The sequence below is a fragment of the Aedes albopictus genome, unplaced genomic scaffold, assembly GCF_035046485.1.
Source record: "Aedes albopictus strain Foshan unplaced genomic scaffold, AalbF5 HiC_scaffold_745, whole genome shotgun sequence".
Lineage (NCBI taxonomy): Eukaryota > Metazoa > Arthropoda > Insecta > Diptera > Culicidae > Aedes > Aedes albopictus.
This window is the reverse complement of record NW_026917582.1, coordinates 1-13,536: the sequence shown is the minus strand read 5'-3', so window position 1 is coordinate 13,536 and position 13,536 is coordinate 1. Positions and strand designations below refer to the sequence as shown.

At 53.0% G+C, this 13,536-nt stretch overlaps 1 protein-coding gene across 2 annotated transcripts; it reads left to right on the top strand.

The window, feature by feature from the left end:
* Nucleotides 1-2,211: 2,211 nt before the first annotated feature.
* On the top strand, nucleotides 2,212-4,000 carry LOC109403883 (uncharacterized). Of its 2 annotated transcripts, XR_009995928.1 has the most exons (5): nucleotides 2,264-2,656; nucleotides 2,718-2,895; nucleotides 2,973-3,162; nucleotides 3,247-3,479; nucleotides 3,539-4,000. XR_009995928.1 is itself a non-coding variant. In XM_062844021.1 (4 exons), the coding sequence occupies exons 2-4, from the start codon at nucleotides 2,408-2,410 to the stop codon at nucleotides 3,107-3,109; spliced, it is 564 nt and encodes a 187-aa protein (XP_062700005.1). In that variant the 5' UTR covers nucleotides 2,212-2,257; nucleotides 2,376-2,407; the 3' UTR covers nucleotides 3,110-3,166. The 2 variants fall into 2 exon arrangements, 1 of the variants encoding a protein (XP_062700005.1); XM_062844021.1 differs by lacking the exons at nucleotides 3,247-3,479; nucleotides 3,539-4,000 and adding an exon at nucleotides 2,212-2,257 and having other exon boundaries at nucleotides 2,376-2,656; nucleotides 2,973-3,166.
* Nucleotides 4,001-13,536: the final 9,536 nt, after the last annotated feature.

Sequence of the window (13,536 nt, the reverse complement as noted above, 5' to 3'; positions counted from 1 at the left end):
AAGTAGGAATTCAAAAAAAACAGACTCGTTGAAAAAGACCAGAGGATTTCATTCCTCAGGAATCTCAGGGATCCTCCAGGGGAATTTGATACAAAATTCTTCCAGGAGTTTGTTCTGGGTTTACTTCAGGAATTCTTTCGTCCAGGAAATCCTTTCGGAATTGTTCCAGAAATTCCTTCAGTGATTCCTCCAGAAGTTCCTCCTAGAAATCCTTCAAGATTTTTTCAAGGATTCTTTCTAGGATTCCTCAAGAAGTTGTTTCAGGGATTCCTCATTTTGAGATTCTCAGAATTCTTCCAAGAGTTCAGTAGTGTTATTTGCGGAATACCTTCTGGGATCTTCAAGAATTTTATTGTAAGATTTACCAAGAATTACTTTATTGATTCCTCCAGGTGTTCCTCCTGGGATTCCTCAAGGTATTCGAAATTCCTTATTTTTAAGGATTCCTTCTTCTGATTCCCCCAGGAGCTCTTCCTAAGATTTCACCAGAAGTTGCTCCCGGAATTCCTTCTGAGAATCCATTTTTCTAAGATTATTTGGAAGTTGCTTCTGATTTTTTTCCAGGAATTCTGTCTTAGATACGCCCAGAAGTTCCTTCAGATTCATCGAGGAGTTCCTTCTGAGATTCATTCAGGAGTTCCATCTGCGATTACACCAGGAGTTTTTTAGTGGGATTCCTTCCTGGATAGTTCTAGGCGTTCCTTCGGTGATTTCTTTAAGAGTTCCTTATAGATTTCTCCTGAAATACTCCAGGTAATCTTTCCAGGATTCCTCTTGGAATGCATTCCGGGATTTTTCGAAGACCTCAATCTAGGATTCCTCAAGGAGTTCTTTCACGAGTTCCTCCCATAGTTCGTTCTGGTATTTCACCTGGATTTTCTCTTCAGATTACATGGTCTACCTGGGATCCACGATATTTTTTTTTTCATAGGAATTAATTCCAAAATTCCTTCAGGATTTTTTTTTCGGAATTCCATTTTAAAATTTCTCTGGGGCTTCTTTCTGGGATTTTTTTTTTCAAGAAAGATTTCCTTCTAGATTCGTCCAAGAAATTCATGTGGATTTTTCCAATAACTTCTTCTGCGGGTCCTCCAGAAATTTCCTGATTTCTTATGTAATTTCTGCAGATTCTTCTAGAATTATTCCGTAAGTTCGTTCTGGAATTGTCTCAGATTTTTCTAATGGGAACGCTCCGCCAGTTACTCTTTGAATTCCTGTAGGAGTTTTATAAAATATATTATGGAAATATTCCAGATGTTTCGTATGGAATTCTACTATGTGTTTGTTATGATATTTATCAAGGTTGCGACCATTCATTTGCAAAGATTTACATTCATTTGCTATTATCTCAGTTCAGAAGCATGCTATCGAAAAACAATGTATGGATGAATTTAACCTTGTAGTTTTATCTGAAAGTTTGCCGAATAACATTGGGGTCGCACACGCATACCAAAGTCGTGAGCGAGCTGTGAAAGCAACTTTCCACAGCGTGAATGTAATTTAGATTCACCGCGTGGAGAGTTACCTTCACAGCTCGCTCACGACTTTGGTATACGTTTGCGACCCCAATGTTATTCGGCAAACTTTCAGATAAAACTACAAGGTTAAATTCATCCATACATTGTTTTTCGATAGCATGCTTCTGAACTGAGATAATAGCAAATGAATGTAAATATTTGCAAATGAATGGTCGCAACCTTGATATTTATACAGGATTTTCTTGAGGAATTCCTTAAAAAAATTCTAAGAGAACCAAGAGCTTGATTTTACGACTTTTTAGTCTTAAAAGTCGTTTCCGCTTCTTAAAGTTAATGCATTTATATAAAAAAAAACAAGAAATTGGGGAATCGGGGTTAAATGAGTTCGTTGACGATCAGTGTGGCCTATGGAACCGATTTCATTCGATTAGCCTAATTTGATGATGTTAGAGCAAAGTGTTGGGTAACTGTGAAGTTTCAAGAAATAAATAATACAACAACTCAGTTACCCAAACTTTTGCTCAAACAGCAACAAATTAGGCAAGAAATCATAATACGCACGCTGTTTTCGCCATTTCATTGTAGAAATGGAGAATTGATCATCTCATCATACAAAAATCCAGCTCACTACTTTCAATCTAGTACTTCACCGATTGTTTCCTAAGTTTACATAACAAGCATATGACTTCTTTGTACTTCATCGAGTCTTTTTTTCCTTTCTCTTTGTATTTCAGATTGCCGCACCAATTCGTTTCACTCTAGAACCTAAACAAAAACATGTAAAATATCGATTTTCCTAATAAACTTACTGAGAGCACGCTAACATTTTGTTTGTTTTATTGCTCATGTTGAGCTTGGAAACGTACTAAAGTGTCAGAACCTGCCTCTGTTTTCCAGGCACATCCGTAAAGGTGCGAAACCTGCACACCATGATACACCAGCAACAACAACAACAATCGTCCTCCCATCCACCGTTGAACCCAATAGGCAACTATAATATCTACTCCCAAATGAAGATGGTTCCTGACGGTTACAACAACTTTGCCCCACCAGTTCCAACGATGTCTCTGGAGGAATCACCTGCCGTGCTGGGTTTCACGTTTCCACTGGCCGTGGAAAACGACATAGACCGGCTAGAGGTGGCGGTGCGGCAGAGCAACTTGATTCGGGGACAATATGTAAGACGCCTATTTGAAGTGTTCTAGTACTTCATTTTTCTGAGGTGTTCAGTTGTTGTAGGTGCAATATCTGAATGCGACAAAACCCGTCCAGATGAGTATCGTGCAATCGTTCAACAAATTCTTCTCCGACTACTCGATGACCAACTTCAGCTACTACGGTGTGGAACGGGCCGAGTATCCCAAGACCCCGAAGAAGGCCATGAAAAAGTATAACGTTTTTACAACGTGCATGCTAGGTAGGGCGTTGGAGGTTTATCTTTTGTATCTATCCTGTTTGTTACAGTTCATTAGATACTACGTTTCGATTTTGTAGATGCCTGGCAATCGCATGGAATTACCAGTATTATCCTTGTGGAACAGTTGAAGAAAGCAATCTATCACATAAGCCGAAGGCGGTACACTCGCAATCAGGTGCTCAAGAAGAAGATGAGACTTCTGCAAAGGATTTGATCCGTTTTATCCGCACAAATGTTTTTAAGTTTATAAAATAAAATTATATTTTTGTAAGCTGTGTTGTTTTTGACCTTCATGTTGTAATGTCGTAAAAAATAATTGTCAGTAATCACTGTTCCGAATTTTCTTTATAGCTGCTTCCTACAAACTGGTACTTTCGAAAAACTCTTCCACCCCGCCCACCATTCAGCCAGGTAATATTCTATTGAATCGGGTCAACGTGCCGGTGCCGGTGAAAACTTCTGCACTTCAGCGCAGGAAAGGTTCCTTGCAAGGGGTCGTTGGATTCGAATTTCCTTTGGTTCATGAACACGACGTCGAACGATTGGAAGAGGCCATCATGGACGACACAGTTCGGGAACAGTATGTTAGTATTTAGTTTGATATTCAATTTAAACTGATTCAACAAATTTCGCCTTTCTTCAGATTAGCCACCTGTCGGTGAATAAGACGTCCACAATGGATCTGGTGGAATGTTTCTCGCAATTTTTCTCCGACTCGGCAATGCGAAACTTCAACTGGAACGGATTTTCGAACCATCGCTTCCCGAAGAAGGCCATGCGGAACTACAATATCTTCACCAACTGTATGATGGGTAAGTTTCCAGCAACGTCGGGAGCGGGAGTTTTCGTTAGTAGTTCCCAAAGGAGAACTTTGTCTCGCCCGTGTAGCTAATAGCCAAGGAGAACGAAAGCAGGACAGTACAAAGGGGGTCACTCACTGCGGTGGCCATCGCGATTTTCTAGGTTACTAGGGGGTCCGATAAAAGAGTCAATCTCCTCCCTCTAGCTAATTATTAAGGCGAATCCTCCAGGATTTCCTTCGGGAAATCCTCCAGGATTTCCTTCGGGGAATCCTCCAGGATTTCCTTCGGGGAATCCTCAGGATTTCCTTCGGGGAATCCTCCAGGAGTTCCTTCGGGGAATCCTCCAGGAGTTCCTTCGGGGAATCCTCCAGGAGTTCCTTCGGGGAATCCTCCAGGAGTTCCTTCGGGGAATCCTCCAGGAGTTCCTTCGGGGAATCCTCCAGGAGTTCCTTCGGGGAATCCTCCAGGAGTTCCTTCGGGGAATCCTCCAGGAGTTCCTTCGGGGAATCCTCCAGGAGTTCCTTCGGGGAATCCTCCAGGAGTTCCTTCGGGGAATCCTCCAGGAGTTCCTTCGGGGAATCCTCCAGGAGTTCCTTCGGGGAATCCTCCAGGAGTTCCTTCGGGGAATCCTCCAGGAGTTCCTTCGGGGAATCCTCCAGGAGTTCCTTCGGGGAATCCTCCAGGAGTTCCTTCGGGGAATCCTCCAGGAGTTCCTTCGGGGAATCCTCCAGGAGTTCCTTCGGGGAATCCTCCAGGAGTTCCTTCGGGGAATCCTCCAGGAGTTCCTTCGGGGAATCCTCCAGGAGTTCCTTCGGGGAATCCTCCAGGAGTTCCTTCGGGGAATCCTCCAGGAGTTCCTTCGGGGAATCCTCCAGGAGTTCCTTCGGGGAATCCTCCAGGAGTTCCTTCGGGGAATCCTCCAGGAGTTCCTTCGGGGAATCCTCCAGGAGTTCCTTCGGGGAATCCTCCAGGAGTTCCTTCGGGGAATCCTCCAGGAGTTCCTTCGGGGAATCCTCCAGGAGTTCCTTCGGGGAATCCTCCAGGAGTTCCTTCGGGGAATCCTCCAGGAGTTCCTTCGGGGAATCCTCCAGGAGTTCCTTCGGGGAATCCTCCAGGAGTTCCTTCGGGGAATCCTCCAGGAGTTCCTTCGGGGAATCCTCCAGGAGTTCCTTCGGGGAATCCTCCAGGAGTTCCTTCGGGGAATCCTCCAGGAGTTCCTTCGGGGAATCCTCCAGGAGTTCCTTCGGGGAATCCTCCAGGAGTTCCTTCGGGGAATCCTCCAGGAGTTCCTTCGGGGAATCCTCCAGGAGTTCCTTCGGGGAATCCTCCAGGAGTTCCTTCGGGGAATCCTCCAGGAGTTCCTTCGGGGAATCCTCCAGGAGTTCCTTCGGGGAATCCTCCAGGAGTTCCTTCGGGGAATCCTCCAGGAGTTCCTTCGGGGAATCCTCCAGGAGTTCCTTCGGGGAATCCTCCAGGAGTTCCTTCGGGGAATCCTCCAGGAGTTCCTTCGGGGAATCCTCCAGGAGTTCCTTCGGGGAATCCTCCAGGAGTTCCTTCGGGGAATCCTCCAGGAGTTCCTTCGGGGAATCCTCCAGGAGTTCCTTCGGGGAATCCTCCAGGAGTTCCTTCGGGGAATCCTCCAGGAGTTCCTTCGGGGAATCCTCCAGGAGTTCCTTCGGGGAATCCTCCAGGAGTTCCTTCGGGGAATCCTCCAGGAGTTCCTTCGGGGAATCCTCCAGGAGTTCCTTCGGGGAATCCTCCAGGAGTTCCTTCGGGGAATCCTCCAGGAGTTCCTTCGGGGAATCCTCCAGGAGTTCCTTCGGGGAATCCTCCAGGAGTTCCTTCGGGGAATCCTCCAGGAGTTCCTTCGGGGAATCCTCCAGGAGTTCCTTCGGGGAATCCTCCAGGAGTTCCTTCGGGGAATCCTCCAGGAGTTCCTTCGGGGAATCCTCCAGGAGTTCCTTCGGGGAATCCTCCAGGAGTTCCTTCGGGGAATCCTCCAGGAGTTCCTTCGGGGAATCCTCCAGGAGTTCCTTCGGGGAATCCTCCAGGAGTTCCTTCGGGGAATCCTCCAGGAGTTCCTTCGGGGAATCCTCCAGGAGTTCCTTCGGGGAATCCTCCAGGAGTTCCTTCGGGGAATCCTCCAGGAGTTCCTTCGGGGAATCCTCCAGGAGTTCCTTCGGGGAATCCTCCAGGAGTTCCTTCGGGGAATCCTCCAGGAGTTCCTTCGGGGAATCCTCCAGGAGTTCCTTCGGGGAATCCTCCAGGAGTTCCTTCGGGGAATCCTCCAGGAGTTCCTTCGGGGAATCCTCCAGGAGTTCCTTCGGGGAATCCTCCAGGAGTTCCTTCGGGGAATCCTCCAGGAGTTCCTTCGGGGAATCCTCCAGGAGTTCCTTCGGGGAATCCTCCAGGAGTTCCTTCGGGGAATCCTCCAGGAGTTCCTTCGGGGAATCCTCCAGGAGTTCCTTCGGGGAATCCTCCAGGAGTTCCTTCGGGGAATCCTCCAGGAGTTCCTTCGGGGAATCCTCCAGGAGTTCCTTCGGGGAATCCTCCAGGAGTTCCTTCGGGGAATCCTCCAGGAGTTCCTTCGGGGAATCCTCCAGGAGTTCCTTCGGGGAATCCTCCAGGAGTTCCTTCGGGGAATCCTCCAGGAGTTCCTTCGGGGAATCCTCCAGGAGTTCCTTCGGGGAATCCTCCAGGAGTTCCTTCGGGGAATCCTCCAGGAGTTCCTTCGGGGAATCCTCCAGGAGTTCCTTCGGGGAATCCTCCAGGAGTTCCTTCGGGGAATCCTCCAGGAGTTCCTTCGGGGAATCCTCCAGGAGTTCCTTCGGGGAATCCTCCAGGAGTTCCTTCGGGGAATCCTCCAGGAGTTCCTTCGGGGAATCCTCCAGGAGTTCCTTCGGGGAATCCTCCAGGAGTTCCTTCGGGGAATCCTCCAGGAGTTCCTTCGGGGAATCCTCCAGGAGTTCCTTCGGGGAATCCTCCAGGAGTTCCTTCGGGGAATCCTCCAGGAGTTCCTTCGGGGAATCCTCCAGGAGTTCCTTCGGGGAATCCTCCAGGAGTTCCTTCGGGGAATCCTCCAGGAGTTCCTTCGGGGAATCCTCCAGGAGTTCCTTCGGGGAATCCTCCAGGAGTTCCTTCGGGGAATCCTCCAGGAGTTCCTTCGGGGAATCCTCCAGGAGTTCCTTCGGGGAATCCTCCAGGAGTTCCTTCGGGGAATCCTCCAGGAGTTCCTTCGGGGAATCCTCCAGGAGTTCCTTCGGGGAATCCTCCAGGAGTTCCTTCGGGGAATCCTCCAGGAGTTCCTTCGGGGAATCCTCCAGGAGTTCCTTCGGGGAATCCTCCAGGAGTTCCTTCGGGGAATCCTCCAGGAGTTCCTTCGGGGAATCCTCCAGGAGTTCCTTCGGGGAATCCTCCAGGAGTTCCTTCGGGGAATCCTCCAGGAGTTCCTTCGGGGAATCCTCCAGGAGTTCCTTCGGGGAATCCTCCAGGAGTTCCTTCGGGGAATCCTCCAGGAGTTCCTTCGGGGAATCCTCCAGGAGTTCCTTCGGGGAATCCTCCAGGAGTTCCTTCGGGGAATCCTCCAGGAGTTCCTTCGGGGAATCCTCCAGGAGTTCCTTCGGGGAATCCTCCAGGAGTTCCTTCGGGGAATCCTCCAGGAGTTCCTTCGGGGAATCCTCCAGGAGTTCCTTCGGGGAATCCTCCAGGAGTTCCTTCGGGGAATCCTCCAGGAGTTCCTTCGGGGAATCCTCCAGGAGTTCCTTCGGGGAATCCTCCAGGAGTTCCTTCGGGGAATCCTCCAGGAGTTCCTTCGGGGAATCCTCCAGGAGTTCCTTCGGGGAATCCTCCAGGAGTTCCTTCGGGGAATCCTCCAGGAGTTCCTTCGGGGAATCCTCCAGGAGTTCCTTCGGGGAATCCTCCAGGAGTTCCTTCGGGGAATCCTCCAGGAGTTCCTTCGGGGAATCCTCCAGGAGTTCCTTCGGGGAATCCTCCAGGAGTTCCTTCGGGGAATCCTCCAGGAGTTCCTTCGGGGAATCCTCCAGGAGTTCCTTCGGGGAATCCTCAGGAGTTCCTTCGGGGAATCCTCCAGGAGTTCCTTCGGGGAATCCTCCAGGAGTTCCTTCGGGGAATCCTCCAGGAGTTCCTTCGGGGAATCCTCCAGGAGTTCCTTCGGGGAATCCTCCAGGAGTTCCTTCGGGGGAATCCTCCAGGAGTTCCTTCGGGGACATCCTCCAGGAGTTCCTTCGGGGAATCCTCCAGGAGTTCCTCGGGGAATCCTCCAGGAGTTCCTTCGGGAATCCTCCAGGAGTTCCTTCGGGGGAATCCTCCAGGAGTTCTTCGGGGGAATCCTCCAGGAGTTCCTTCGGGGAATCCTCCAGGAGTTCCTTCGGGGAATCCTCCAGGAGTTCCTTCGGGGGAATCCTCCAGGAGTTCCTTCGGGAATCCTCCAGGAGTTCCTTCGGGGAATCCTCCAGGAGTTCCTTCGGGGGAATCCTCCAGGAGTTCCTTCGGGGAATCCTCCAGGAGTTCCTTCGGGGAATCCTCCAGGAGTTCCTTCGGGGAATCCCTCCAGGAGTTCCTTCGGGGAATCCTCCAGGAGTTCCTTCGGGGAATCCTCCCAGGAGTTCCTTCGGGGAATCCTCCAGGAGTTCCTTCGGGGGAATCCTCCAGGAGTTCCTTCGGGGAATCCTCCAGGAGTTCCTTCGGGGAATCCTCCCAGGAGTTCCTTCGGGGAATCCTCCAGGAGTTCCTTCGGGGAATCCTCCAGGAGTTCCTTCGGGGAATCCTCCAGGAGTTCCTTCGGGGAATCCTCCAGGAGTTCCTTCGGGGAATCCTCCAGGAGTTCCTTCGGGGAATCCTCCAGGAGTTCCTTCGGGGGAATCCTCCAGGAGTTCCTTCGGGGAATCCTCCAGGAGTTCCTTCGGGGAATCCCTCCAGGAGTTCCTTCGGGGAATCCTCCAGGAGTTCCTTCGGGGGAATCCTCCCAGGAGTTCCTTCGGGGAATCCTCCCAGGAGTTCCTTCGGGGAATCCTCCAGGAGTTCCTTCGGGGAATCCTCCAGGAGTTCCTTCGGGGAATCCTCCAGGAGTTCCTTCGGGGAATCCTCCAGGAGTTCCTTCGGGGAATCCTCCAGGAGTTCCTTCGGGGAATCCTCCAGGAGTTCCTTCGGGGAATCCTCCAGGAGTTCCTTCGGGGAATCCTCCAGGAGTTCCTTCGGGGAATCCTCCAGGAGTTCCTTCGGGGAATCCTCCAGGAGTTCCTTCGGGGAATCCTCCAGGAGTTCCTTCGGGGAATCCTCCAGGAGTTCCTTCGGGGAATCCTCCAGGAGTTCCTTCGGGGAATCCTCCAGGAGTTCCTTCGGGGAATCCTCCAGGAGTTCCTTCGGGAATCCTCCAGGAGTTTCCTTCGGGGAATCCTCCAGGAGTTCCTTCGGGGAATCCTCCAGGAGTTCCTTCGGGGAATCCTCCAGGAGTTCCTTCGGGGGAATCCTCCAGGAGTTCCTTCGGGGAATCCTCCAGGAGTTCCTTCGGGGAATCCTCCAGGAGTTCCTTCGGGGAATCCTCCAGGGAGTTCCTTCGGGGAATCCTCCAGGAGTTCCTTCGGGGAATCCTCCAGGAGTTCCCTTCGGGGAATCCTCCAGGAGTTCCTTCGGGGAATCCTCCAGGAGTTCCTTCGGGGAATCCTCCAGGAGTTCCTTCGGGGAATCCTCCAGGAGTTCCTTCGGGGAATCCTCCATGGAGTTCCTTCGGGGGAATCCTCCAGGAGTTCCTTCGGGGAATCCTCCAGGAGTTCCTTCGGGGGAATCCTCCAGGAGTTCCTTCGGGGAATCCTCCAGGAGTTCCTTCGGGGAATCCTCCAGGAGTTCCTTCGGGGAATCCTCCAGGAGTTCCTTCGGGGAATCCTCCAGGAGTTCCTTCGGGGAATCCTCCAGGAGTTCCTTCGGGGAATCCTCCAGGAGTTCCTTCGGGGAATCCTCAGGAGTTCCTTCGGGGAATCCTCCAGGAGTTCCTTCGGGGAATCCTCCAGGAGTTCCTTCGGGGAATCCTCCAGGAGTTCCTTCGGGGAATCCTCCAGGAGTTCCTTCGGGTGAATCCTCCAGGAGTTCCTTCGGGGAATCCTCCAGGAGTTCCTTCGGGGAATCCTCCAGGAGGTTCCTTCGGGGGAATCCTCCAGGAGTTCCTTCGGGGAATCCTCCAGGAGTTCCTTCGGGGAATCCTCCAGGAGTTCCTTCGGGGAATCCTCCAGGAGTTCCTTCGGGGAATCCTCCAGGAGTTCCTTCGGGGAATCCTCCAGGGAAGTTTCCCTTCGGGGAATCCTCCAGGAGTTCCTTCGGGGAATCCTCCAGGAGTTCCTTCGGGGAATCCTCCAGGAGTTCCTTCGGGGAATCCTCCAGGAGTTCCTTCGGGGAATCCTCCAGGAGTTCCTTCGGGGAATCCTCCAGGAGTTCCTTCGGGGAATCCTCCAGGAGTTCCTTCGGGGAATCCTCCAGGAGTTCCTTCGGGGAATCCTCCAGGAGTTCCTTCGGGGAATCCTCCAGGAGTTCCTTCGGGGAATCCTCCAGGAGTTCCTTCGGGGAATCCTCCAGGAGTTCCTTCGGGGAATCCTCCAGGAGTTCCTTCGGGGAATCCTCCAGGAGTTCCTTCGGGGAATCCTCCAGGAGTTCCTTCGGGGAATCCTCCAGGAGTTCCTTCGGGGAATCCTCCAGGAGTTCCTTCGGGGAATCCTCCAGGAGTTCCTTCGGGGAATCCTCCAGGAGTTCCTTCGGGGAATCCTCCAGGAGTTCCTTCGGGGAATCCTCCAGGAGTTCCTTCGGGGAATCCTCCAGGAGTTCCTTCGGGGAATCCTCCAGGAGTTCCTTCGGGGGAATCCTCCAGGAGTTCCTTCGGGGAATCCTCCAGGAGTTCCTTCGGGGAATCCTCCAGGAGTTCCTTCGGGGAATCCTCCAGGAGTTCCTTCGGGGAATCCTCCAGGAGTTCCTTCGGGGAATCCTCCAGGAGTTCCTTCGGGGAATCCTCCAGGAGTTCCTTCGGGGAATCCTCCAGGAGTTCCTTCGGGGAATCCTCCAGGAGTTCCTTCGGGGAATCCTCCAGGAGTTCCTTCGCGGGAATCCTCCAGGAGTTCCTTCGGGGGAATCCTCCAGGAGTTCCTTCGGGGAATCCTCCAGGAGTTCCTTCGGGGAATCCTCCAGGAGTTCCTTCGGGGAAATCCTCCAGGAGTTCCTTCGGGGAATCCTCCAGGAGTTCCTTCGGGGAATCCTCCAGGAGTTCCTTCGGGGAATCCTCCAGGAGTTCCTTCGGGGAATCCTCCAGGAGTTCCTTCGGGGAATCCTCCAGGAGTTCCTTCGGGGAATCCTCCAGGAGTTCCTTCGGGGAATCCTCCAGGAGTTCCTTCGGGGAATCCTCCAGGAGTTCCTTCGGGGAATCCTCCAGGAGTTCCTTCGGGGAATCCTCCAGGAGTTCCTTCGGGGAATCCTCCAGGAGTTCCTTCGGGGAATCCTCCAGGAGTTCCTTCGGGGAATCCTCCAGGAGTTCCTTCGGGGAATCCTCCAGGAGTTCCTTCGGGGAATCCTCCAGGAGTTCCTTCGGGGAATCCTCCAGGAGTTCCTTCGGGGAATCCTCCAGGAGTTCCTTCGGGGAATCCTCCAGGAGTTCCTTCCGGGGAATCCTCCAGGAGTTCCTTCGGGGAATCCTCCAGAGTTCCTTCGGGGAATCCCTCCAGGAGTTCCTTCGGGGAATCCTCCAGGAGTTCCTTCGGGGGAATCCTCCAGGAGTTCCTTCGGGGAATCCTCCAGGAGTTCCTTCGGGGAATCCTCCAGGAGTTCCTTCGGGGAATCCTCCAGGAGTTCCTTCGGGGAATCCTCCAGGAGTTCCTTCGGGGAATCCTCCAGGAGTTCCTTCGGGGAATCCTCCAGGAGTTCCTTCGGGGAATCCTCCAGGAGTTCCTTCGGGGAATCCTCCAGGAGTTCCTCGGGATCCTCCAGGAGTTCACTTCGGGATCCTCCAGGAGTTCCTTCGGGGAATCCTCCAGGAGTTCCTTCGGGGAATCCTCCAGGAGTTCCTTCGGGGAATCCTCCAGGAGTTCCTTCGGGGAATCCTCCAGGAGTTCCTTCGGGAATCCTCCAGGAGTTCCTTCGGGGAATCCTCCAGGAGTTCCTTCGGGGAATCCTCCAGGAGTTCCTTCGGGGAATCCTCCAGGAGTTCCTTCGGGGAATCCTCCAGGAGTTCCTTCGGGGAATCCTCCAGGAGTTCCTTCGGGGAATCCTCCAGGGTCCTTCGGGATCAGGAGTTCCTTCGGGGAATCCTCCAGGAGTTCCTTCGGGGGAATCCTCCAGGAGTTCCTTCGGGGAATCCTCCAGGAGTTCCTTCGGGGAATCCTCCAGGAGTTCCTTCGGGGGAATCCTCCAGGAGTTCCTTCGGGGAATCCTCCAGGAGTTCCTTCGGGGAATCTCCAGGGTCTCGGGAATCCTCCAGGAGTTCCTTCGGGGAATCCTCCAGGAGTTCCTTCGGGGAATCCTCCAGGAGTTCCTTCGGGGAATCCTCCAGGAGTTCCTTCGGGGAATCCTCCAGGAGTTCCTTCGGGGAATCCTCCAGGAGTTCCTTCGGGGAATCCATCCAGGAGTTCCTTCGGGGAATCCTCCAGGAGTTCCTTCGGGGAATCCTCCAGGAGTTCCTTCGGGGAATCCCTCCAGGAGTTCCTTCGGGGAATCCTCCAGGAGTTCCTTCGGGGAATCCTCCAGGAGTTCCTTCGGGGAATCCTCCAGGAGTTCCTTCGGGGAATCCTCCAGGAGTTCCTTCGGGGAATCCTCCAGGAGTTCCTTCGGGGAATCCTCCAGGAGTTCCTTCGGGGAATCCTCCAGGAGTTTCCTTCGGGGAATCCTCCAGGAGTTCCTTCGGGGAATCCTCCAGGAGTTCCTTCGGGGAATCCTCCAGGAGTTCCTTCGGGAATCCTCCAGGAGTTCCTTCGGGGAATCCTCCAGGAGTTCCTTCGGGGAATCCTCCAGGAGTTCCTTCGGGGAATACCTCCAGGAGTTTCCTTCGGGGGAATCCCTCCAGGAGTTCCTTTCGGGGAATCCTCCAGGAGTTCCTTCGGGGAATCCTCCAGGAGTTCCTTCGGGGAATCCTCCAGGAGTTCCTTCGGGGGAATCCTCCAGGAGTTCCTTCGGGGAATCCTCCAGGAGTTCCTTCGGGGAATCCTCCAGGAGTTCCTTCGGGGAATCCTCCAGGAGTTCCTTCGGGGGAATCCTCCAGGAGTTCCTTCGGGGGAATCCTCCAGGAGTTCCTTCGGGGAATCCTCCAGGAGTTCCTTCGGGGGAATCCTCCAGGGAGTTCCTTCGGGGAATCCTCCAGGAGTTCCTTCGGGGAATCCTCCAGGAGTTCCTTCGGGGAATCCTCCAGGAGTTCCTTCGGGGAATCCTCCAGGAGTTCCTTCGGGGCGGAATCCTCCAGGAGGTTCCTTCGGGGGAATCTCTCCAGGAGTTCCTTCGGGGGAATCCTCCAGGAGTTCCTTCGGGGAATCCTCCAGGGAGTTTCGGGCTTCGGGTTGGAATCCTCGCAGGAGTTCCTTCGGGGAATCCTTCCAGTGAGTTCCTTCGGGGGAATCCTCCAGGAGTTCCTTCGGGGAAATCCTCCAGGAGTTCCTTCGGGAAACCTCCAGGAGTTCCTTCGGGGGAATCCTCCAGGAGTTCCTTCGGGGAATCCTCCAGGAGTTCCTTCGGGGAATCCTCCAGGAGTTCCTTCGGGGAATCCTCCAGGAGTTCCTTCGGGGAATCCTCCAGGAGTTCCTTCGGGGAATCCTCCAGGAGTTCTTCCCCAGTTCCTCGGGGAATCCTCCAGGAGTTA